The sequence below is a fragment of the Athene cunicularia genome, assembly GCF_003259725.1.
Source record: "Athene cunicularia isolate RWA chromosome 8 unlocalized genomic scaffold, athCun1 chr8_part1, whole genome shotgun sequence".
In the NCBI taxonomy this organism is placed as follows: Eukaryota; Metazoa; Chordata; class Aves; order Strigiformes; family Strigidae; genus Athene; species Athene cunicularia.
This window is the reverse complement of record NW_020799109.1, coordinates 103,340-131,182: the sequence shown is the minus strand read 5'-3', so window position 1 is coordinate 131,182 and position 27,843 is coordinate 103,340. Positions and strand designations below refer to the sequence as shown.

The window sequence follows — 27,843 nt, the reverse complement described above, 5'->3', positions numbered from 1 at the left end:
TACAGTAAGGGTGTCGCTGTCTCTTCAACTTCACACAAGAACCTCCAGCAGACAGAGAGATTGGAAACCTCACATCTTATTCATAGTGCATGTGTAATAAAGGCATGTGAACGGATTTAGTACTCACTCATTGAGGGTATCTTTCTGACCACAGAACTGCCCATAGCTGTCAGTTGGATAAATCACTTTCCTGGGGTCTCCATGCACCCAAGCTGCAAACATATACATACCTTTTAACATTTCAGTCAAGTGTACACAGTTAACAGCTGAAGCTAACTAGCGTGAACATGTGTCGCCTCCAATGTACCTTTTTAATGTTTGTTGATCACCACTGCAAAGTACTGATTTGTAGATTTCCTAATGAAAAACTAAAATATAAGCCAAACTAAACTGAACTAAGATATGGATGAGAAAGCAAACCAGTTCACTTTTTACCTTCAGGACACATATATTTGGCTTGTATCCAAAACATGATGTAATGGACTTAAAAATTAATGGTTATTAAAATGGGAAAGAAGAGGAGCTAACTATGTAGACAAATCTGAGTGTTCACAGACAGCCACAATGGCATTTAAATTAATGGGATTACCTGGGTGTGTGACAGAAACACATAGAGTGTGACTGAATCTAATGGACTCCATTTGCACTAAAATGGAAACAAACTCTCACTTCGTAAATTAAAATATTTCCTGACCTCTCACATGGCAATTATCCCATTTCTCAGTTATTAGGTCTGCACCTGGCAACTTATGTTATTATATGCTAGTATGAACTATACTACTGAACGAGAAGAGAGATTTATATTGACCTTTTAAACTTCTCTTCTCCAGTTCAAAGCAGGATTTCTTCTCCAAGCCACTTTCACCTGCACCATTATTTCCCTTTGAGGATCAAGTACACACTAGCTGTCACTATCAGAATTATTGTTTCTAAGCTGCAGCATGAAGACCTGACTAAGCTTCCTTCATGACTAGCCAATGACTAGCCTTTGAACTATTCTGACCACTAACTGCTTATATGACCCTAAATAGCGGAAAATTCATTTATTTTTAAGTATCATCTGAAAGTAAGATATAATGCCGGAATAAATTCTGTATCACTACCCTGAGCTGACACCCTAAAATCAGGTTGCTAGAGAACTGTAGAAAAAAAACATTGCTCTTCCCCCAAACATTTCCTTGTGCTTGTATTATGTGGAAAAGATTACAGGTATTACACAGATTACAGTCCCAACCTTCCCCCTCTTGCACTGTATACTGAATGTCAGGAGCCCACTTAGCATACACTTTAGGCTTTGATCTATGCAAACCACCTTGAACTTGCTTCTCTGCAATTACCCCATTTTCTCTCAACTTTGTGACATTGTATTTAGTCATTTGTGGAATTGTCATTTCCCTCAAGGTCACTTTAGTAAGAATAACAGCGCTTAACAACAATGATATGTGCAGTAGAGACAGAACCTATGTAAGATCTCAGAGTAGCAGACAGCAGATTTATTGACATTTTCAGGACAGATGCACAACATATCTTCATGGCTTGCAGTTACAGAGAATCTGTAATGCCACCTTTCACCCAGAATGGTTTTAGGTTACCAAAATTAATCTGCTAATCCTTTTTAACCTGTGTTAGCTGTCCTGTGTTTTAGAGTTTGTAAATTAATCTGCGGCTTGGTACCAAACCCTTTCTGAACATTCAGATTATATGCATTTCAGATTAACTGTGGTGTTCTGCAGCTCAGGGAAAGGTAAAGTGCTTCACCAGTGTTAAACCCCATTTACTTTTTCAGTTGTTAGCCCTTCATTTACTCATTTCAGTAGTATTACTTAATAGGAACATTTAGGAGGCATCAACTCTCTCTTCAGAATTCCTGTGATCAGTTGGTAACTTGCACGTGTACGTGACATCAGAAAGCAGACAGCTCTCTGGTGATTTCAGTGAGTCTGTAGTTTGTGCCACATACACTTTCTTCCAACATGACTCTGACAAGAGGGAGGGGTTCTTTCTACTTTAGTATGACCTTGCTTTTCATACACATAAAACCCTGCTCACAAATGGATCAAGCTCCTATACAGACCTGAAAGACCTTTCAGGCCTTACTTGCATGATGTTAGATGACTGATACATTGGTGTTTTCCTAGCCCAAAATTAGTTTTCTTAAACTAGTTTGTCACATTATTAAAGGGGCTCATTTTTTGCATTTGACTATTTTTTTCTTTAACACCAGCAAAACAGAAAGCAGTAGAGACAAGCCCCACCATGCCAGATTCAAAGTACAAGAATTTTGTAGCAAAACTTGTATCTGCTTCATACAGAAGTAGTCCAACAATATCCCTTTCCTAAGAAGCATATTAAACCTGGAATTATTTTTCATGCCTCAGACAAACCTGGGAGAAAGGAACAAGCAACACAATGTTGGTGGCTGTCTCAGTCTTATTAAGGATCTTTCCCTAAGAAAGGCCCATGTGGCCCAGGCTTACTTCCTCCAGCCTGTTTGGGTGGAGTAACTCAGCCAACAAGAATAAAACTCAGCTCATCAAAAAGGCAGAGCAGTGTATTCTCCTCACATTCTTTTTAGTTCTAATACAAAGTCTGCTGAAATATTTCAAAATATTTCAAAAGGCTCCCTTGGTTTCACTGGGTTTGTACCAATCCTTGGCCTTACATTTAACCATTCATCTTTTGCAGTATGTTTCTCAATTACTACTAGACATTATCAGAGTAAAACAATGGAACACACAGCTCACTTCTGAATAGAATTTCCGTTCAGACTGTACCTGCTCCGATCTAATTGTCTAAAACTACTCCTGCTTGGCAGTAGTTGTCCTGTGTGCCTAGGGCTTCAGTCATCCTTTTAATAAAATGAATTAAAAAGAATCTGTTTTTAAAATACAGTTTTAGCATACTTCGTGAAAATCCCATCACTGGGATCAGCTGATGGGTAGATGGAGGAAGACGCCCCTCAGCTAAATTCCAAAGGGAAACAAAAAATTATTGGGTCTGATTTACAACATATACATTTTGCATCTAATAAACTCTGCAGCAGAAAGAGAAGGGGAATGACCAACAGAAAAGACACAACTTCTTCCATTGCCTGTGCCAGGGCTAACCATCAAGATTAATAAACTTAATCCTCTGTCACCTTCTTTGCAAACTGAGAGCAATGACAGTGAAAGAATCCATGTGATAAATACACAATTTTTTTGGCCTAGTCAGTAAAGAGTAAGTACCTAATGCAACAGTTGTAGTAAGAACTAGGCTGACAGAGCAGCACCGTGTTTTGCACCATGTTTTGCTGCACTATTGGTGACTCACTGTCAAGCACTAAAATCCAGTCACATCAATTTTGACTCCAGCATGCTCTGATGCTCACAAGGCCTCAGTGTGAGTGCTGGCATAAACATCTGGGCTAAAAAGGAAAATTGAAGAACAGCTGAACCATAGTACACAGTTGACAACCCTCAGAGCAGGAATGTGACATCCTATGACACTGCCATAGAAGTTTTGGGAGGCCTGCAGTTATGTCAGTCCTTTTATTGATGTGGAGCCAATACACATGGACAGTAACAAAAATAACTAATAATCTGTCACTAAATGTCTGTCAGATATGCTCCTTTTTTTCTGTGCTCTACAGGCTACTGACATGGTTATAAATGCAGGAAAGCACCCTGTCAAGGAGAAAATGTGATTAGACAAATGGCATCTTGTGATACTTAAAAATGAACTGCCAATCTGTTTATAGTATGTGTCTCATTCCCTCTACTGCATTTTTGAAGGGACTGGCTTTCATATAATTATTTTGCTTCCCTTAGAGGTATATTTTTTAAAGTTTTAAAAAAATGTTTTAATGTATGGAGAAACTGACCTGCCAAATTGTTCTTACAGCTTTTAACATAATCAATTTACTGATGTACTGAAACAGGTAATAGAACACGACACAGAATTTGTAAATCTATGTTGATAACACTAGTATTGTATAAGCATCCCTTGGAGCAATACAACAAGATTTATAACTCTGAATTAACCTGTCTTTTATAATGTAAGGCTCTTTCCCACGATAACTTATTTGCTGCATTTTATGTGCACTTTTCTGAATTAAAATGACCTTAAATTAAGAGGCTAAGCATTTGTAAAGTACTGCCCAGATAAGCCCAACGTCTCTGAAGTAAACGTGAAGAGTTAAGTCAGTCTGACAGAAAGGAAAACTACATGGACTCTGAAACTGGCACTATTAGTTCACCTGTAAAGTTAAAAGAATAAGAAAGTAAATCATAGAATAACTATTTCTATTCAGTACAGTCAGCAATCAACAGCAGCCATTGCCAAAGCAGATTTTGGTTTCATCTTTCAAGGAGAATTGATTACCTTTTATTCGGACTACATTTCAGTCCCTCTGAAACATAAAAAACCTCCACCCCACTGTTACACAGACACACATATAGCCGAAGCCTATGTGAGCCATATATACAATACTGAGAGCCAAACCTGACTCAGATTTTCAGTCATAGTAGTTGTGTGATGAACCTGCATCTATTCCTTGCTTCTCAAGTCAATTTAAACAGGGATCCAGAGTGGTATTCACATATACTCAAGAAACTACAGAAATCTCCTTTTCTTTTTCTATAGTAAGCCATAAGGCATAATTCATGACTAGATTTATAATCTATTTCTCTTAATGTGAACTTCTTTGACTCTCATGTATTTTGTACAGGGCTCGCCCCTGGAACTGTACCAAAGCTGATCTCATTTTTCACTTAGAAATAAATCAGAATAAAAAGAATAGCTGAAGCACAGTACAAAGAATGATGAAAAGCAAGGACCACGTGGATCTGGAATTGGAACTGAACTAAATGTTTCTAGATTGACAATTCAAATCTTCTCTATAAGAAAGGTAGAAGTCACCAGCTACAAATTCAGTATCTGGTTCCAGGAACAGGTTCTAGTTCTAATCAATATGTTATCATGTTTGCAAGAGAAGGCTGTTCAGACGCTTCGTGTCCAGTAGGAAACCACTGCATGTGCAGAGCAGGGACGACGACCAACGCACTGTCTCACATCACAGTAACTACATCGTCTGAGATCACAGACATGCAGAAGCAAAACTGGCCAGTCCCCTTCCGCTGCAACATCTGGTGTATGCAGTTCTCTGGAAACTGCACACACAAAGTTGACATAAAGCTCTAGCCAAAAAACGTAGGAGATTTCTGTCAGTGCTGGAAACAGTGCAAAGATCTGGCAGCACAAGGAACACCCTAGAGCTAGAAACTGCCAATGCTCTCCTTTCCCTTTATCCAGGCAGCAGCACTCCAGAACACTGCCTGTCTGCACAGGGGCTGCCACCACTCACCACAGCGTTTCATGATCAAGAAAGCAACAAACATTCTTCTGATCTGAGTTCAGCTTCTTCAGTTCTGGCTTTGCATTTGAGCAGTGACAGAAGAGAGCAGAACAACAATGAATCACAGAATCACAGGCCAAAAGCCCCGTCCAACCCGGCCTTGAACCCTGTCGGGGAGGGGGCAGCCACAGCTTCTCTGGGCAGCCTGTGCCAGGGCCTCACCCCCTCTCAGGGGAGAATTTCTGCCTCAGATCTCATCTAAATCTCCACTCTGACAGTTTAAAACCCTTACCCTTCATCCTATCCCTCCCTCCTTTCCTGCAGCCCCTTTCAGCCCTGGGGGGCCGCTCTAAGGTCTCCCCGGAGCCTTCTCTCCTCCAGCTGAACCCCCCAACTCTCCCAGCCTGTCCTCACAGGCCCCCCAGCATCTCCGTGGCTCCTCTGGCCCTGCTCCAGCAGGTCCGTGTCCTTCTGCTGTTGGTGCCCCAGAGCTGGGCCCAGCCCTGCAGGGGGGCTCCCAGAGTAGAGCAGAGGGGAGAAACACACACACACACACCCTGCTGCCCACCCTGCTCTGGGTGCCAAGGGAACTTCGCTGGACTGCCACAACTTCTCAAATATGACGGATAGCGGCTCAGCAACTTCATCCACCAGTTCCATTGGAACGTGCTGATGCATCTCATCAAGTCATGACAAAAATGAGTCAATCAGGTCGGAAGAGGGACATCCTTCAAACACACGTACTCCCAGCACCACGTGGGGGCATGGCAGGTCTGCAACAGCTCTGAAGAGTCCAGGGACTACTGTTGCTTCTTAGGACTAATAATTTCCGTCCTTTTCTTCAGTCTACTCCAGAGCAGGTTTACTAAGCAGAGATATATATGGCATACATATTCTGGTAAGTCCCTCTGCAATCCCCTATCACTGGGAGTCGCTTGACGACTTCTTCTCCAAATACTTTCACAAATCAAATGCATATTAGTGTTGATTTGGAATTAATCAAAATGCTTCATTCCATATCAAAGAAAAGGGCCCACAGGATCCAAACAGCAGCCAGACAGAACTGTGATGAGAGTACATGCACAATTTTCTATACACAGAATCCAGCAGTGGCTACAAAACAAAGAGATCCTGGACTTATCTCCACACAGATACCACTGATGTTAACTTAAGCCTCACAGTCACAAACACTGACCTTATGAAAAAATTGTCAAAGGACTACATTTCAAGTTAGTCTAAAGCTGACTGACTGTACAATCATGCCAGGTGGTAGAGTTAGGAACTCTCTTCCTGGATTCAATCTCAGAGAATCCTATAGCTACTGGAACCTCTGCAAGTATGGCATCAAATCAAGTACAGCTTGAACAGCTTCTGAATCCACTTTTTGCTCTGCCCACTTTTCTTACATTCATTGATCCTAAGTTATCATTCATTTTTTGGAAACAGAAGCTCAAAGAGATTAGACAAGAAAAAAAACAGAGTTTTGAAAATAAATAATTTCTTCCACCTGCAAGCACCATCAGCCATCTGTTACCCTGATGTTCACTTCCTAGCGTGGGCTTCACACTTCCTCACAAAGGTTCTCCATGCCCCTCTCAATTCCTGGTATGTACCATTTGCTTCCTCACTTCTCCATCTTCCTGAAGATGTAAAGGTTCATGACAGGGCAGTAAGTGCAGGTGAATAAAGGGAAGAAAAAAATACACAGAGAGAATTCCCAGTGCTGTACAGAACAGACTTTTCAGAACGTGTTCAGTGCTCAGCTACTACAGGCAAGGTGAGAGGAGACAGCTCAGCACTGTGGCTTGGAGGATGTTATGCTACCATATCATTTAGTGGAAGGATAGAGTATTCTCTCATACAGTTACTGGAATCACATACATTAAATCAGTCTTGCTTACAGTCATCTTTTCATGCTACAGAGCAGCTTTTCACAGAGTGGTTGGGGTTGGAAGGGACCTCTGGAGGTCACCCTGTTCAAAACCCCTGCTTAGGCAGGGTCACCTAGAAGCCTGCCCAGGACCACAACCAGACAGCTCTGAATATCCCTCACACAAACAAAATAAAATGGCTATTACTAATGAATATCACAATGTGTGAACAACTCTGGATCCCACAATAAACGAATTAATTTCTCTTCTTCTTACTGCTCACATAGGTTATTTCAGTAATATTTTACAGAACAAAAAGTCTCTTAAAACCAAAGTGTTTATCTCTAACTTTTTCTGTCAGATTAACTACAAGTGAAAGTGAATTTTCCCACCACAGTTACTTTACGATAGAAAAATCATCAAACCATGTTATTTTTACTTGAACACACTTAATTTTGAGTTTTTCATCAGTAAACACAGGGTTTTGAACTTCTCCCTAATTACAACAGACAATGAATGTTAATTCATTATTTGCTTCTAGGCAAGGCATTGTTTATTGATTGGAGAACTTTACATAGACATAAGCAAAAGGGACATCTCGGCTAAAAATTCTAACATGCACAAAGTTGCTTCCCCCGTGTATGAGAAAGCTCTACTATACCTGCATTTACTTACCCACAATTCCTAATGCAATGTAACCCAGAATGACGACTATGAAGATCACACAGCAAACTACATCTGTACAGTGCCTAGGGACAGAAAGAATCACTTTTTAAAAATGAGGTGTCCGAAATGACCCTTTGAAAACACCAAGTGTCACAGCATATTTTAACATCTGAGGAAGATGTCTGCATCTGCATTTAGTAGAAGTCTTACAAAATCATGTTTGAGGTGTAAGGCCCTGCTTTTGCAGCAGAATCAGCAAATAAATGTGTATGCCTTTTGCAATGTTGACAACAATAAAAACATATTGAGGAACAGGTCTAAATATTCTTTAAAAAAAAATAATACAACATTGAATCCAGGAGATCACTTACAGTATAAGTTACTGCAGAACATCTGCCTCAGCATGTCCCTAAAGCTGGTATCAAATATTGCAAACAATGTGATGAAAGAAAGACTCATCACAACTTACCTGTATTATAAATAGCTTATGAATGGAAAAATAACAGCATGAAAGGAAAAAAAATCCTACATGCAGCAACCCCTGATCTCTGCACAAACTTCTGACTCTGCTGCTTGATCTCGTTTAATGTAACCAAAATATGCTCTACAGAGAGGAGAAAAACCCCAACATATCGTGGAGAGCCATACTCTCTATTACAGACAAGCAATCAAATAACAGGCATTGCCAGTCTGAGAACTGAGCCAGTGAGTAAACCACGAGTATTCAGTTAAATGACTGTCTTCTACTGATTTGGTCTGCATATTAAGTTCAGGCAGGCAGAGAAGTGGAGATGTGGACCACTGGACTAGTTTTTGTCCAGTGTCTGACCTTGATCAGAGCTCGGGAGTGTAATTAACATGAAGTACAACACTCCCACACAATCAGGAGGTGGTCAGTACGCACTTGTGGAGACCATCGACCCCAAGGGCTCCAGCTAAGCTGAGCAGTTCTCTCCTTCACAAGCCCTTGTTTCTAAAGATGTGTGACAGCAAAACAGTTACATCTCACAGGCCTTTGCAGGCCTCACTGGCTAAGAAACAGTTGCAACTGATGGTCTTATACCAGATTTTAACTAACAAAGAAGTGCACTACTCGTAAAAGAGTGTGCTGCCTAGAGTCTCCTTATCTGAAGGATTTCAATTGCTATTGTTATCTACCATGTCCTACATACCTAACACAGTTTTGGTGAAGACCTTTAGGTTGTATAACCTAAAAGTGTATGAACTGTGACCTCCCCAGCTGGTCACGGTTCATGTCTGCAGAGCCTGTTGGTGCTGCTCCAGGCTGTGTTAGCTGTACCCGCTGTATTAGCAAACTGCTGCTGTTCTGACCTGATCCAAATCCTGTTCCACTTTTCTGTGATAGATGAGTGAGCAACAGTCACCCCAAGATAGCTAATGCATGCTTCAAAGGACTACCGTCATGAAGTGAGTGACCATCTCTGTTAGCGAGACCATGCAAGAAGCCAAGTGGAGATGCAAGCTGAATCTCTCCAGTAAAAGAGATCTTAGAATCCAAACTCCAACTGACACACAGTCATTTTTACCATCTACCATTCTTTCCATTTTCCAGTCTATGTCTCCTCTTACAAAGAGCCGTTACTCCTTAGCATAAAGGAAATAAAGATGGCAACTCTTTTAAACAGTTGGAGAACCTGAAGAGTGTTTCCAGGTGTGGAAAAGGAATGAAAAATCCTGTATGCTTCTCTAGAGACACAGTTTTAACATCTCACTGAAATAAATGTTTAGTAAGGCCAGTGTGGTACAGGATTCAAGGTCAATAGGAGAGTGACCTAAGAAAGGACAACTGCTTAAAGTAGAAGCAATGCTAAACCAATGCTGCTCCTTTTCCCATCCTCCATTCAGAAGCAGTTCTGACACTGCTCAAGCTTGGCTCTCACCCCATCAGAGCAGTTTTTAAGAGGTACAGTATTTAATTCAAGATGTCTCAGGAGAAATATGGCAGCATAAATACTTTAATTATAACTCCTATAGCCTCAAAAACCTCCTCCAGTCCAATTCTCATAGGTCTCATTTTATGATCTCTAAATGCAATTAAATGTTACACCCATTTGTCCTAAAGCTTCCTTTTAAAGTTTTGCAGAGCCACCATGAACAAGTGCCCATAAACATTTTACTACAACACAGCATTTTCTGTTCTTTATAATACACAAACTTAACTAGTAAAACTCAACTGTTGCCAAGTACTGCTGTTATATAAATATTTTAAAAATATATGAGAGGTACATAAATTCTCTTCTAGGTGGCTTCAGAAAATTTTGAAACAGTTCATACAAACTAATTGTTGTTCATACAAAATAATTGCTTATTTTAGTAGAGACTACGGGAGAAACCCTGACTCCATTTAACATCATTGTTAGCCTAAGTAGCTCACAGCAAGATCATAACATTACCTCATATTACAAGGCTCCACGGGAGAGTTAAAAAAATGTAAAACATCTTAAATGAATACATTAAAATAACTCTGTAAAGATATAAGGTTATACTGTGAAGATTCTGTGAGTTTGCAAAGTTGCAGGAACTAGAACGATGGGATTTGCCTCTTCCTAAACAGATGATATTGGAAGCCTATGCTTATTATGGAACCCTAATGAGAAACTATCCAGCCATGCTTTGACTGAAAACAGATTTGATATGAATTTTTTCAAACTAAGAAGGTGATCTGTTATGGCAAATCTGCTTTTTCAGTTTGTTTCAGGCTAATGAGGCAGAGCAAAATCACTCAGGAGACTGAACTGTTAAACTGAACCCTAAAGAAGATGGATTAATGGAAATATGATTGTGAGAATAGGAACTGAGATCACTCTTATCATACAGGCTCTATAATGTTTCTTACAGGCAGTGCGATCATACTTTTATATAATAATTACACATAAAAATCCAAAGATTAATGAGAAAAAGCACTTTACATTTCTTACGGCATAATGATGAAAACATTAAAAATACTTTTGCTAACAGCCAGTATTGGAAATTTAGATGGGTTTGGGTGCTTTTTAGATAACAAAGTTCCATAATCTGAACCAAATGCAGTTTGCCTATGTATCTGAACACAGGAGTTTCCATAGAGATAAATTGCTGCTAAAACCATCAGATTCATCATTTTCAGGTGACATAATAAAAGACCTTCATTTGGTTAAGTGCACAGTTCAGGCTCCCACATCACATTTCACTGCTGACTGCTGTCATGTAGCTTAATTTACGGAGCCTGATCTGCTTCCACCATCTCTCAGAAACACAGTGGCTCCCTGGCTTCTCTTACTGTGTTACATGTGCCAGTGCATGCAAACACCACTTCCTGCATGTGTAATGGCACCCTAGCAAATAAACAAATGCAAAGAAAATCATCCACACAGGGTATTAGCACATAAAAGCCATTTATTCACTGACAGTTCATGCACTTAATCATTAATGACTGACTAGAACCTCTCTCTGTTTGGCAGTTTCATGCCCAATCTGTCGCAAGTGCAATTTGCTCAAGATGCTGCACTAGCAAGAAATGACGAGGTTTATTAAACAGCATCAGCAGTATATCAGCACCTACAAAGAGTCATGAGCCCAGCACTGTGCAACCACAGAGCAAAACGAGGCTCAAGATGTTCACAGTGAGAGTCCCAGGTTACCCCTCTCAACTCTGCTGCCACACTAAGGTGGCCACTAACTTCCTGGCTTCAAGCTCCTCCTCCCTGCTTGTCTAACAGCCTGTGTTTTGAGACTTCCCTAAAGGTGATGTTCCACTATGCCATACAATGCCACGAGTGGTGCTGAAGACTCCCTTCTTTACTGGGGCTGAACTGAGAAGCAAGATCTGCTGTACAAAATGGATGTTCTGTCAGCACAGTGACACTGAAGGCATCATCCTGCATAGCTGAATAAACGCACAAGGTGCCCATAAACTACACGATTGCAGAGAAAGTTCCTTTCAAAATCCCCCATGAACTGCCACTTCTACTGTGGAAGCCAAAACTACACAAAAAAAGAAATTCATACAGTATTTCACCACAAGCTGTTTTCCATCAACACAAGTTATGCATTTTCTTTATGACTGATCCGCACTAACCTGCATGGATTTATTAAGTTGGTATCTCTTAGTTACAGGCACCATGCGTAAGGAAGTATTGTTTAGTTCTGGAAAACTCCAACTTCGGTACATGCAAATGAGCAACACCTGTAGACAAGGGATGTCCCAAGCCAGAAACATGAGACAAGAACTCAAAGAAAAAGGTGGGTTTCCCAACATATTAGCGAGTGCACAGCATGTTATGTTGATACAGACAACAGCATGTAATAAAACATATATGGACCAATAAAATACCCGTAGCAAGAAAAATAATTTTATATTCTACCTACATTTATCCATGGTAGACTCTTGGTGTAGTCTTAGTAACATCTAGAGCAGGCCATTTAGTTTTAAAAGTACAAAGGATCATTTAAATGTCAAAATTGTTTCTTATTTCAATATTGACCACAGTATCAAGTGATGTACCATATATATATCTGTCAGTGACACATTTATATCTGTGAGAAGGTGAAGTTTGTCAGGAATTTTATTTGGATTTTTTAAATTCTTAAAGAATATAGCTAAATGGTTATGGAAATTTACTGATACCCAGTTTGCTTGAGAACCCATTAACTACATTTTCTAATCAAAGAGGAAAATGTAATCTTTGCCTTAACAAGAAGAGTGAATTTCTAGAAGGATGTTGAACAATTCATGATAGTCTGGGAGGTGTCAGGAGTTTTTAAAACATAACAAGAAAAAAAAATCTACAAGGTGTTTAACCAGCAAGAGGAATACAAGGAAAAACCCAAGAAACTACATAGAGGAGGGAGAAAAATTACAAGGGACAAGGGCAAGAGTTAAGACAAACTCCATGAAACTGGAGATGTTGAAAGTGTGATTTACTAATTTGATTTTGCCAAAGCAGTTTAGAAAAATATGTTATGATTGTATTGACTGTATAAATTACATTACTGGAATTTAGACAAAATTTAAATGGAGGAAGACAGTTCATTTTATACCCAAAGTAGTACAATTGCATTAAGAAAGAGGAGAAGCTTGGTTTTCCACCTGTATGATGGTACCTGACTGATTTATCCACAAACACATTTAAGATATCTCATTATAATGTTGGTGGAAGAAATGCATTATTATTCTTAAAGAAGCGTAACACATTCTATTTAAAGTCCTTATGAATCCTTAACTTCATAGGCCTTCCTTGTAACATTCCCCCCTTCATCTGGCACTGAGACCATCCAGCAAAGCCCCCCCTCACGGACAGATCTGCCTGTAGTCCAGCAGCATAGACCACTGCAATGCCAGTGGGAGACAGCCAGCCAGCTTTAGGGCTGTGTCTCTAGACAAGTGTTCCTACAATTGGAAAGGGAGAGATGCACAAGTTACTCAAAGGGTGAACCTCTGGGGGCAGAGAAAGATGGCTTGGAGGAAATTTCTGCTTTTGAGGAATCAGAGACAGCCTAGACTTAAAATATGATGCGCTAGATTTTGTTTCACATGAACTCAGGTAAACTGACCATCAGATCTGGTGTGAGGAAGGTATACATCTCCAGCTCAGACTGACAGAGAACACCTGGAGTTTCTATTTTCCTCTAGAAAGCTGTTTACCAAAACTCCTGCTACATCATTTTGAGCTGAGAAATTGCAGAGCTACTGCTTCAACCGGTAAGTTTACTCACTTGGTGGATACAATACATAAAACTTTACAAGTATTTTCCGGTAGTAATGCACATAGATGAACACCTAGTAATATGCCTAAACTATCACTTAAATTCATTCCTATAGACAGTGCATACAAAGTCTCACTGGCACTATCATGAAGATACTTCTCAAATTAGGATCAACTCCCTAAACAAACATTTCCATTTATTTCTAAAATTATTAGCTTAGGAAAAGAAGAAATACATCTTACATAAATGATAACAGTGTGTGTGTTAAGTCAGAATACCACAAGGCTGCAGCGTTCTCTGAAATAAATCTTCTGCTGAGAAAGACAAAATTGATAAATAACTTGTGGTCCTCTAATTTATTCTTCTTACTAAGGACAGTAAATGCTAGTTTAGAACTTATTCTCTGTGTTACACTTAGATCTGGAAAAACACTGATGAATTGCCCAAGATTTCTTAGATGCTTTCTAAGCAATTCCACTCTGCTTGTAAACTACTGAACCTTCCCAGTGGTACCAGACATGCCTTCACCTGCAGCACTGACCAGTAAGGGAAACCGAGCCAGATTGTTCTGACAGCAGGTTTTGTAACAAAGAAGTACATTTCAGAACTATTTTTAGGTTAGATACAATCCAGTTTTTCATTGTATATTAACACTAATGTTTCTATGGAGAACAGAGGCAGACAGTCTTGAATGGTGTAGAATGAGAACAGGAAAAACTAAAAAGACTGCAGCATGTAGTCATACCCATAAAAGACATCACCTTCATAACATCATTTTGGGTTTTCATGAGTTGGGTGGCTCAGAGTTAATCAACACAGCCACGGCATTTCAATTCATTTTAATAAAAAGACATTTGCATGAAATGCACCAAACTCCACACACAGCCCCCTTGAGAACGATGGCACTAGCAAACACTGCACACATCGCCTTGTTGAACACTCCTTTTACCCACCACTGTCCAACACTTCAACCACTAGCAACAGCTCAGTTCTATTAAAAATTTTTTAAAAGCAATTAAAAAAAAAAGTCCAGATAACTGAATCTTCTTGCAAATGATCCATCTGACAAAAATTGTGGGAGTAATCCATTCTTCAATAGATATTAATACACCATTATTAAGATAACGGCTTTCTGTTTTTCAGGCTTTTAGTGGTTTGGGGGTTGGCTTGGTGCTCAACAACTTCAAAACATCATTTCTACTCTACAGCACCTCCAAAATGCATCAGCCTCAGCAGTCATGATGACGGGATATGACCTTTTCCAGCTGTCTGCACCTTTCAATGAAGAATCTACAATTTGCAGCCTATCCCCCTAGAAACCCATCCTCTGCATTTTTCAAAAATTAAGTCAAACTTTTTCCCTGATCAGTGAAAACTGACTATAAAATCAAGAGCAGAACAAATTATTTTATCAGCAGAAAGCAAAGATAGGTGTTTGACCACTCACACTGTATACGGAGTTATGCCAGTTATGGCAAGGCATACAAACTGCCATGTCCCCACCCACATATCCACTGCCTGCGCTCACTGTCTGGACAAAAATGTATGCGTTCAGCTTCCTAGCATCTCTTCTACAGAAAAGTGGGAAGCCCCAAAGTCAGAAACAAATCCAGGGAATATGTCCATTCTGCTCATGTTGAACTCTTTGGAATACCTTCTGAGAAGGCATTTTGTTCACAGGAACTAGACAGTCTTTATTTGCTTGAAAGACTGAGGTTTCTTACTCATTTAATCTTAGTAATTGGAAAAATGAATTTAAAAAATGCAGTTCATTCACTGTCTTAAAAAAAATAAAAATCTTAAACTATTTCAAGGGCATGTCTATACTGTACTGCACAGTGCTGCACTGATGGCCCCAATAGGTCAGGCAAGTCAACTACATATCTTGCAGAAATAGTATGTTGACTCTAAGTCCAAGTGCACCTCTATGCAAAGTATGCTCAGTGAGCATCAACGTAGCTATCACTGCCTTATGGTCTACTTTACAATAAAGCCATACCCTTAATGATATTTTTAATATTTTTTCTGACAATACTATCTCACCAAAATATTACAAAATGCACTGAGCATACGTGGTATAGTAGTACTACACTGTATTCATTTTAAGAAATTGCTGTGGAATGTACAACTAGAATAGCACATATACATACACCTGGAATTGCAGAAGCTGTCCCAGCAGCTACACAGATGTAACAGCAAGCCACAGTGCAAAAACAGTTTTTAGCAACTGTATCATACAGTAACAGTAAAAACAAGCGAAGTCCTCCTGACATACCATTGCCAGTTTCACCACTCCTCATGGGAAAGGCACAGTAATAGACTTCTCAAAAATACCATGAAATTGCAATATTTTAGGATCCAGCTCTACAGTGCACAGTGCCACAGGTAGTCTCGCTCACTTCAGAGACACCTGATGCATGTAAAAATTGTTCCCTCGCACAAGGGCTGAGTCACACCAGCAGCCAGCCCCACCGCTGACAGAACCGTCCTGCGGTGCCTGCTCAGGCACTGCCAAATCCCTGCCAGGGACCCACCCTGCAGGCCACAGCACCTGCGCGAGGGCGCACAGCCAGGCCATCCTCTGGAGAGAAACAAGGCCCTTGGGGAGGTCACTACGGGAGAGCAAAACCAGCCGCGACCTGAAGAACAGAGCGGGCCTGCGTTCCGGTCCTGTGCTCTATGGAAACAAGAGTGCCCCACACAGCCGTGGCACCCCAGGACGTAAGGACACCTCAGATGGTCCGACTTGTATCAGCACAAGGGAGGACAGCGGGTGCCAGACCATATGAGGCATACAAAATTGGCATTCAAATTAAAAGAACTCAAGAGCACACAGTTAAATAGTCCCAAGTAATCATACAACCTCAATGGTGGTAAGGATTGTCTTCTGGATTTAAAAGAATTACAGAATCAAATTCACAAGTTCCATTAACAAAATCTTTTGTCCCCTGTTCTCTGCAAAAGCAAAAATATTAAATAAAATAAGATATTTACCTGTTATGAATGGGTCCTCTGAACTTTGGGTCAAATTTCCTTGGCTCACCTGCATTTAAAATAAAACAGTATAAAAATATGCCCTTTTTAAAAATAAAATCAAGAGAGAGAAGGGTGTTAACAGCAGTCTTTGAAGAACATCTTCCATATATTCCTATTTAATCAGTTCTATTAAAATAATTTCATGCGGGCAGTATCAGTAATTCACCAATACCTATTTGTTATAGATGAGATCAAAGCTTTTTACTTCTATCTTAAAAACTTTGAGGGCCTCGCATTTACCAGACATAAATTACCTTTTATGTACATCCCATCACTACACCTATTAACAGTTCACAGTGGAAAGTTGCTGATATTTGAGAGACAGGGATTATGTCTTGCAGCCATGTGCTAAGTGCGTTTGGCAGAGAGTGAACCTGCCTCTCTGGAGCTATGGGCTCAGCCCTCCTGATTTTTCCCTAAAGGTACAGCTTGGAGTCATGTCCATGTTTAACACTATACTTAAAGTCTTGCGGAGTTATTTCTTACTTCCCACTGCTTTGGTTACAGGTTTTTACAGAGCTACAGGTTTGCCCTTTTTGCATTGGGCTTATCAGATGACAAAGCATGGCTGGAGACTACAGAATTCAGAGCTGGCCCTGCTGTGCACTACCCTGCACGGGCAGTGCAGCTGCACTAGCCTCTCCCACGCTGGAGAGGAGGAGCAGCACTGCAGGGCAGCCCAAAGAGCACAAGTTCCAGATATCCTCTCTAACTCTCAAGTGCATGCACCTACCACATAGCCCAGTGTAGGAAGCAGAGCAGGTTTTAAAGTTCAATTGGGCTATGCATACAGCCCTGAACACAGCTGCTGCTTTATATGAACCTCAGAAGGACCAGAAGGTCCAGTCAGGTCTCTCTGAGAAACTGGCAATAACATCTGGCCAGTCTACAGACAGAAGGAGTGGAACATGACACATTTTTTTCACATGGCTATCCTGGTTAGCATAGCTCCAATTGATTCACTCTACACATAAACAAACTATATTAAGAAACTGCCAAATACTAACCCACCAATCTGTTCTTCAAATGTGGACTTAAATAAGATGAATTACAGTATGATTCCACTTGGGAAAGAGTAACAAAAATTTATGGCAGAACTTAAATTTTCAAGTTTTAAACTACTGTATGAAGAGAAAGCAGCAGTCCTTCATTCAACAGACTAGGATTGGGATTTTTCCTTTTGAAATTAGCTATACAGCTTTATGGGATTTTTTTTTTAAAGTTCAGTAATTACAGAGATTTACTGAACCAAACTTTGTGCAATGGAAAATTACTTCTTCATTCAAATGTCAATGCTACAGTACAAATCACTGTTTCAGAGTGCTTTCTCACTGCATTCTTAAGGATCTCTTATTCTGAATATACCTGGTGTTAAAGGGTGTTACCAACCTAAGATTTCCTCCACCCACAGAAAAAATATTTATTTTCTTCAATTAGAGAAGAATTCAGCAACTTCTCAAAAGCAGAATTTACTTATTAACTAAATGCCTGACTTTGTTCTTGGTTTATATCAGAAAAACCTTATCAAAATACACACAGACCAGTACAATAAACAAAGCAAATAATAAAATTCTATTTGCCCTTCATCTGAGGTGTTACCAAGCTTACCAAGCTCCTAAAACAAATATATTTTACACAGAAGAGACTGGAAAAGCTAAAACTGTGGAGGAGTGATGTGTGACAGCAATGCTGGGGAGTGGAAGCTGTAAATTATGCTGTTACACAGGTGCGACAGGAACCCACCATGGTCCAGAAAGCAAATGTGTCATACACAATAGCTAATGCTGGCCCACAACCTGTATTTTGAAGAACCTTTTTGTACAGCAGTTTCTACAAAATAAGTAGTCCTGAAAAATAATTTCCCTCCAGAACAATAGAGAGTCTTTAACATTACTCCCCATTGACAAGTTCTGGCCGTAAGGCATACTGAAGTGAACCTTTGTTCATTGCTCTACCCAAGCATGTATGAACAGCCACAAGATCACAAGAAAGATCCACTGAACCCACACCCTGTATCTAACAAGGGCCATAGCGAATACCTGAGGAGAAATGCAAAATCAAGGGAAACATCGTGGTATTTCCCTAGAATTGAGACTACAGAGATATGCAAACCTACTTTTCTGAACCAGACGTGGTGACATTGTATCTAATAGTTGTAGGTGAATTTCTCTTTCATTTCATCATGTTAACTTGCATACACGCTAACAATCTGCAATGCCCTACATCAGAGTACTAGAGGTTAATGAAACGCTGAAATACTACCTCCTTTTTTCTGTTTTAAGCTTGCCATATATCAGCTCATACCTGCATGGCAGCATGGCATGCTACTAATAATCTGACGGGTTATTACATTCCTCCTTACTTGTCTATCTTCAAGAGTCTAGTCTGTTCAACTGTTTTTGTACATAAGCCATTCCATACTTTTGGTCATGCTTATATTCCTTTTCCGTACCTTTTTCAGTGGTACTGTATATCACTGGAAAATGAAGGGCCAGAACTGCACAGGATATTCACCACAAATATTGGCTGTGATCATAGCTTCATGGAACAGCAAAACAAGAAAAATGCTGTCTGTTTCATTCTCATTTTTCCAAATTAGATTTCAAATTCCCTACTTAATTAGTACCATTCTTTAACAATTCAGAAGATTCTTTAGGACCAAGGTGGGAACTGTTTATGTTATAAGTATTGACATAGCTCCTGATAAAAGCAAACTACTACTTTAGATATAAAAGCCCAAACATATTTAGAAAATAAATTTCAAGCTTTACAAGTTTGGTAAGCATAAGGAAGAAAGCAGTGGTGTGGAATAGCAACTGTCATTTTTTTGCTAAGATTAAAAACAGATGGTATTCACTCTTTGCAGGTGAGACAGATCTATTTCACAGGCTGCTTTATAAGAGAAAACTTTTGTACACTGAATTATAGTATCATTACAAGAAATATTTTACAAGATATTAATCAGTTCTGACTCCAAACAGGATAAGAATTTAACTATTGCACTTTATGACTGTAATAATTAAAAAAAACCAAATCTAAATTACTTATCTAAAATTAAAAATCAATAATATATATAAAGTTTACCTTTGATAGGTAATTTAAATAAGCTTGCAAATGTCATGCTGGAAAAAAATTAAGATACACCAATAACTGAAGAAGTTATAAAAAAATCATTTGGGGCTGGATCCAAGCCCATTAAAGTCAATTGAAATAACACAGTTGAATGAAATGAGATTTAGATCAGGCAACTGTCATAAGAAAGCAGGTAAATTACCATGTTTTCCATAGTAGTTTTCTTCATCTCCATCCATGTTACTTACTCTACCTGGACCACTTTAGCAAGCTGACTGTGTGAAATATTAACTGTGGACTCCTGTGTTGCTAGAACTCTTTCCCCAGTAAGCACAAAAATACTACTTAAATAGATTTTAAAATAAAGCTGAGTGTCACGGACTTCTCCAATCAGAACGGAAACTCACAGAGTAGGCAGGCCTTCCTGGGAACACAAAGTTATCACCCAGCACCTTGCCAACCTACTCCAAGCCAATCTGATAGCACAAGAGAGGAGGAACAACTCTTACCAGCTTGTATTGACATACAATGTATGAGCAGAAAGGGAAATGTCTGCACCTGAATACCATTTGTAAAATAATCTTATGGAAGTCAATACAACTGAAACAATTACTCAAGATTTGCTAACTGAGACTAACACACCGTCAGTAATTATTGTGCTTTTGCAGCCTGTGTTACTGTGAGAGGAATAGTCTTTACATGTCACAGCTGCCCAAGTCTCTCTTCCCCTGTACATGGGACTAGCTTCCCCAAAGTACAAGTCAGGCAAGTAGGAAAACCAAGATTTACTCTGGCACATTTAAGTTTAAAATACAAACTGTCTGCTGTATATCAAACTTTCATTCTTGTAAAGTAGAACATTCATTTGTAGAAGTAGTCATAATTTACTAAATGATTTTCTTAATAAAATGTACATTTCATATTTCTGCATAGCACAAAAGTGCAGAACAGAAGAGTTAGCAGTTACTTTAGATACTGTAATGCCTATAGAGTGAAAGGAAGTACAAGGCATTGTAGTTAGCGTATGAATCCAAAAGCCTGAAGCCATTAAAAAAAAAAAAAAAGCCACAAAGGAACAGAATCCTTGTGTGGTGATCCTGATCAACATGAAACCTCTATTCTCTGTGGAATATGATTAAAACACCAGTTGTAGAATTCTGTAATGAGAAACACATACACTTGTATATGCATTCCTATGACAATTTTACAAGACAGGGCTATATGTGGGAACAACAAAAATCACATTTTTAAGTCAACCCTGTCACTACGTAGTACACAATGACAAAGAATGATCTTACACTGTCATTCACAAATGATGCCTGCGATATGAAGCCACAGCACATTCTGTTATTACAGAACAGAAATGTTCTAATATTTACCAAATGAGATATTTAGCATAACCAGTATCAGTAAACAAAATTAAAAATAATATGATGATGGTGCAGGTTGATCTTTTCTAAAATATTAACCACTGACTGAACCCTCAACTACCTCCCAAGACTTCTTGCTATTCTTGAGCAAACAGGAAAAAAAAAAAAAAAAAAGCAGAGAAGCCAAGTGACTATGATTCTGCTGTGCTCCTACTCAAGTTTGCACCTCTGACAAAGGCTGCTTTAGTAAATCTGAATATAGTACAGTAACAGAAGGCCCTGAACAGACAGTGCTAAACACAGATGTACACTAACTAACTGGCGGTTGGTCAGCTATATATTATCCAACTCTAATAAAATGCTATTTCTAGGTTCACAACTATTAGTTTCTTCAGTTTTCTTCCTTGGTGTTTGGTCCACAATTACATGTGCCTCTGGCTAGAATAGGTGTGGCTTTTTGCGAGAGTAGTATTTTTGTTAGAAAGGCGTCGGAGCTCTATGTGTACGTGCTGCTTCCCTCTACTGGAGTAAGCAGGTATGTCCACGTAATTAAAAGTGCCTATAATATGCCTCGGCAATTGTAATGCCTCCTTCAGGGCAAGGGTACGCAGTCTGCCGATTCAATGATCAAGATGTAAGTGCAAAAGCCAACGAACTAGGCTGCTAATAAATGCTTAGAGTGTATTAGGATTGAAGGGATTCATCCTAGTTGATGTTTCCGTACAAAATTCATACAAAAACGTTAATGCTTCTGCCTTTCTATTCTGGGCAGAAGTAGGAAAAAAACAAACACACACAAGTTCTTGCACAATTCATCTATCCCTTTCAGAAGCACAAAATTCTTGAACATATCTGAAAGTCTAATCTTTGCAAGGTTTACAGTCTAAGTTTGCAAAGAATCCAAATAAATGGTTGAGATATACTGCTGTTTAGCTGCAGTCAAATTAATTTTATGTAAATATTTAGGTTTAGTCAATCTTAAGCTATGTTGTAAGTCACATTTAATGTTCCTTACACAGAAACAGCTTAATGATCCTAGTGATATAAAATAATACATTACTGCAGGACACAAATGTCTAGAAGCAATCTATTAAGTCAAAAGGTTAACATTAGTATAAAAACAGCTCTTCAAATAACTCTTGTACCTGGTTTACAGGCATACAGGGGTTTTTTCCTCTTTGAAAGATTCAGGCAGAACTTGTTTGTTACAAGATCATATGCTGATACAGACATAAATATCATTTATAATAAAAGCACACTTATGATTCCTCTCTTGTGTAATAAATCATAGTAAATGGTAGCCTTCTTTGAAATATCTTTTATCATGACAGTATGAGCCTTTCTGTTTGCTGCTCCTTCAAGCCAGAAAAGCTAATGAGGGGATAAATACAACTCACCCTGAATTCCATTTTTAAATCCCGAAGAAGACAAACTTGTCTGACTTTGGGTTATGGGGTGGTTTGGCCTTTTTTTTAATTATTTCCTGTTAGCCACTCATGAAGACAGATTTTTTTTTCCATGAGAACAATTAAATGTGTTTATCTTTTAAAAGTTGAGAATTCAGCATTCAGAGAATGGATGCCACACGTAGAAATGTGAGTCAGCAATATCACTGCATTCAATAATTATAGTAGAGTTTCACTGTCTTGATCCTATATTAAATCAGAGCCTAGTTCACAGAATCATAAAATGGTTTGGGGTGAAAGGGACCTTAAAGCCTATCCAGTGCCACCCCCCCCACCCAGTCAGGGACACCCTCCACTAGCCCAGGCTCTCTCAGTGGAATCCACAGCTCGGTGTCACTTAGGCCACGTAACAACAGCAAAATAGAAGTCTGTTAGAACAGGATAGCAGCATCCAGCACACTGAGGTGGGGGATGATTAACTACCCCGTAGAAGAACACTGAATAAATAAGGGCATCTTAAGCTCAGGTCTCTGCAGGTACCTAATTCTGAGCAAAATTCACATTTCTGCATCCTTTCCTGGAGTTTCTATCAAAAAAACAAACCAGGAATTCTTTCATTAAAAACAGAGATGCCAGAAGAGATAACTGTGGCTGTCTCCAACTTAAACAGTTAGATTGCTCCAACCCAAGATGCAAGAGATCTAAATCCAGAGCCACAGTGCAGAACAGTAGGCTGGAAAGACACCCCCTTACACGTGAGCAGAAAGGCACTCCGTGCAGCTGCAAGAGTTACTGTCAGGAAGAACACAGTTACGTACGTGTTCAGGTAGCTCAAAGTGGATCAACCAAGAATCCTGCTCCTACACCAATATTTAGTATGTAACATACAGCCAGACTAGTAAGTTCTTTCTTTCCAATATGAAAAATAATTATTCCTTCCTTTAAATGTTTTAACTGAAAATTTCTTATTATGTTATTACCCAGCAATTAGGTTTTTTTCTACCAAATGCCAAAAGTATTCTTACCATTCATTGTAAAGAAATTCCCAGAATACAAAGCTTCAAAGAGACTTGGGTGGCTTAGATTGCATTGGTAACAGTAACACAAGAGGAAAGTTATTAACAGTAACGAAAAATCATTTGCTCTATCATATGACAATCATCCAGATTTCGAAGCAAAACATTTTGCAAGAGGTTTTTGATCAACTCATAAAACAGGAACTGCAGTAATAAACAGCAACCAGAACAGGCAAATTTTTACTAATGAACAGTGTAATGAATCCTCCAGTAAGCTACACACCCAAGGGAACAACTCTTCATGGTGCTATGCACTTGCTACTGTATATTAGACTGGTGTGAATTCATTCCCTCTCTGGAATTTTCAGAAAGATTAACACATGGGAAGAAAAGCTGTGGTTCAACAGCAGAACAAATGACACTAGTCAAAATGCTCTGTCTTCTACATTCTCTAACACTCCCACACAATTCTTCTAATTCATTTCCACGTCCACACATTTCTTCCCTCCTGTAGTTCTCCATCAGCTTTCCACTATGTTCCCTGTTTTTCTGGAAAGGCAAAGCACACAGAAGTTTTGGAATTACACTGTGATCACTAGCTGACCATGACGCTCAGGTTATTCGTCCGTGGACAGCCACCACTCCGAATGTTCAAGGAGCTAACTCGGGAGGCAATGGTCACCCAGGGCACAGTCAGGAACTAGGCAAAGGGTTGAAACCCAAACGATATTTGAATCCAGTACTGCCTTTAAACTACTGATACTGGCCCACGACTTGCAAAAAACTGAAAGGCAAAGAAGGAAGAGGAAGTGGTGGATGAGACAAACGGGCCACCTCATCACATAAGTGTCCTTTTCTTTACACAGTTGCAAGGACACAAATCTTCACATGCAAGTCACAGTTGTCTACCCACGTTCAGGCTGAGTTTCAGAAACAACTGCCACTGCCTACAGCAGAGCTGAGGGCATTCGACACTGCTCACAAACCTCCACAGGTCTTACTGAAGGACATGATAAAAAGAGGGGGAAAAAACACAACACAGTAAAAGACAAGGGTTTAAGGAGGTTTCAATAAGACCAAAGTACTATGTACTTCTGCATCACTTCTTTGCTTCCCTGCAGTCCAGGCCACGAGCTCTACGTATGTACATACTGTAAAGCAAATTGTCTGGGAATCCTGAGGTCAGCAACAGTCAGATGGAGAAGGCTGACCATTTTTTCCACCATGGTAAAAACATCAAGCACTAAATTAAGCTCTAAGAATGCAAAACTTTAAATTTGATGTTATTGCATGAAAAAGCATGATGTTCCTCAAGTCATAGCCACAAGACAAAGTGAATGACAGCACATCAGACACCCAGCTGTCAGTTTGCCCAAGAATTATGCAATGTTCTTTCCCTCAGCTAGTGCCTGTATAATTAACATGTTGTCCAAGTTGACATAAGAATAGACAAAATATCGAAATCTGTTTGACTGGCATTATACGATCAGATTTCAAAGGTCTGCAGCTAACATTCTTCTGATACTAGTGATAGCATAGACTATGAGGTAGATTTTGAAATATGCTGGTTCTCCAAAAACTACCCACAGAAAGGGGATGTGCAGTTAATATACTACAACTTAATTGGTCACTAAACTGCAATTCTGCCATGCAATCAAGAATACTGATTAGCTAGAGTGGAGATTTTACATTTCTCTAAACATCAAACAGTAAGTTTGCCAGCAGTTTGGATCACCTACACAGCATCATTAAGGCTCCCATTTCAATGAGCTTATTAGCTGTTTTCCCCAAATTTTTCTTTAGAGATTAAATACTGTCTGTTCTTTTGTCTCCCAGATTCCATTTCTTATCCTTGGTCTGGGACTATTGCAGCCACACGTCCCGTGGAATTTCCAAGCAAAGACACAGCTACCCAGATGCTTCCGAAATGGAGTAAAGTGTGTGGGAAGAGGGAAGAGTACTTCTCTGCAACCTCAAATATTCTGAGATTCTATGAGACATTTTGTTAAAGTGAGATTGGGCCCAGAAGACTGGGTGAACCCCAGAGAAAAGCAAGCTGTCATGATATAGTTATGTTTGATGTAACTGTTTTGTTAAGTCTCCTTTTCCCAACATTTTTACTTATTAATCCAGCTAGGAAGGGTGCTTGGTCTTGAAACATGCTCTCATGCTTTAGAAAAACAGCATCTAAAATATAGTCTTTGATGATGCTTTAATGGAAAAAGTGATATTTTGAAATAATCAAATGCTTCCTACCCAGGATCAGAAAATGCTAGAGATTTCTGTTTCTAGGCTGCTTTACTCCAGTTGATCTAGGATGACAGACGCTAGCCCATGATTTTTTTCTCCTAGCTGATTCTATAGCCCCAAATGCTTTATATCATTACAAATCATTGCTACCCTTTCTAGTTTATCTTATGCTGTAAAATGCTGTATGTAGATACCATACCATCTAGACCTTTTATATAAATCATTAAAATAATATTAAAATAACACTTTCATAACCTCTGAAGGAAGGTATTATTTATCAGTGTTTGCCATCAATAACTAAACCACTGCACTGTTTCTACTGGGAAAGGAAGTCCAATTATACACACATTTAGAGATATAAAAATGACAGGTGGAAGAAACAAAACCCAGATTATTCTGGACTTTGTGTACATCATCTATTTGCCACTATTTTATTTGCACAAATGTATTCAATAACTTTGCAAGCAAGAGGACACTCAGACCCACAACCTTCTGAATAAACCAGTGTCTACTTCACAAAAGCCATCTTGAAACTGCAGTAATAAAAGCCTTAACAGCAAAGCACAGTTTTGAAGATCTCTCTTCTTCAAAACTATATATAGTCTACCAGGCCTTTTCTAATGGCTACTGATTTAAACTAAGAATGGCCAATGACTGCCTGGTTTTGGTTAGCTGAATTTGTCTAGTGAGCTAACATTATCTGTGAAAACAGATATCAAAAATCCTAATGTAACATGTTGTTAAAATGTCCAACATAAAATGTACATAGCTATCATGTGTCTCATGTTGTCCTATAATTCCAAATGTAACGATTGTTTAATTTTTCAGTTAAGATTCCTTATTCAGTTCTCAGAAGGCAAAACTATAATGTAAAGTTCTACCTTTTTTTTTTTTTTTTTTTTTTTTAACATTTTAAAATGCAGCTTGTATCTTGAAAACAATATTTCAGGCATCCAAATTTTAAAGACAGCTACTTCAGTTTTATCTCCCTTTTTTTAGCTCTTCGTGTCTTGCAGACCCTGTTCCTGGTGTAGTACACATGCACTACTCTTCCATTTCAGCAGCCCTCTGGCAACACCCCTGCTGAGCACGTTCAGCAACTGGCGAGTTCACGCTTAGGAGGAACTGTATTCCTGCAGGTCAAGACAGGAATTGGAAAATAATCTGTTTTTTCAGACAACAACAAAAAACCCATCACTATTACTACAAACAAAATTAGCCTGATACTGAAATCAAAGGGAAGGCATAAAATAAGCAAGATAACCTTCAGCTCTGGAACAAGTTGAAATTTTTTGTTAAGGGGAAATTAGACTATTAACACTTCTCTAACTTCATTTTCAGGACTAACAAAATTTATTCCACTAAATGTTTAGCACTCTAGTGGACTCTGATCTTTAATAACAACAATAATTTTCTGTAAGATGGAAGCTTGGTCCTATTTGATTAATTACTTCAAAATGGAGACAATTCACAGATTTTCACAGATGTTCCCTTAAGAACTAAGATCAAACAGTAATTTAAAACTGGCTCTTCTAGCCTATTTTTTTTATACTAAAAAGTATCCACTAGTAAAAACAAACAATACAGTCTATAGAGTACCTGCACGTTAAAACAAAGTAAGTTCAGCAAAGTCGGAATTTCTTTTCGATGTAAATGGAGCACTGGAAGTAGCATGACAAACTATGTTTTCCTTTCTATGTGAGTAGAAGTATTTGAAGAAGAACTCTGTCACGTCAGTCAGTTCAAAACCAGGGAGATGGCATGAGGGTATTCCTTGGTGTAATCCACTGACAGAATAAACACATGAAGTTCTGCTTCTTTGAATAGCATTAAGAAATTGGAATAACGTCTTAAAATTGCAAGCAGACATCCTGATTCGCTCAAACTACTGTCTCTCAGCCTGTTTTTCAACAGAATACCCACCCCGACAGCCCTTTATTTTGGGGGAAAGGGAACAGATCTACAAAGCGGAGTCTTACAGAGCAGCACGAAGTCTCCGCCCTAGCTCAGGTCTAAGGCACGCACGCAGCTTTTCGGCCCACAGAGGACCAAGGGCAGTGCCGGGGCCGGGCCCGGGCTGCCGGCGCGCTGCCCCTGAGCGCCGGGCCCAGCGCT

At 39.3% G+C, this 27,843-nt stretch overlaps 1 protein-coding gene across 1 annotated transcript in view; it reads right to left on the bottom strand.

Annotated features, from left to right (window-relative positions):
* The window catches only part of SLC44A5 (solute carrier family 44 member 5), a 67,553-nt gene that overhangs the window by 30,449 nt on the left and 9,261 nt on the right, over nt 1–27,843 (bottom strand). The window contains exons 4-6 of the mRNA XM_026853834.1: nt 16,573–16,621; nt 7,882–7,955; nt 128–212 (exon numbers count right to left, since the gene is read on the bottom strand). Coding sequence (XP_026709635.1) covers nt 128–212; nt 7,882–7,955; nt 16,573–16,621 — 208 coding nt within the window. The remainder of the gene's footprint in view (nt 1–127; nt 213–7,881; nt 7,956–16,572; nt 16,622–27,843) is intronic.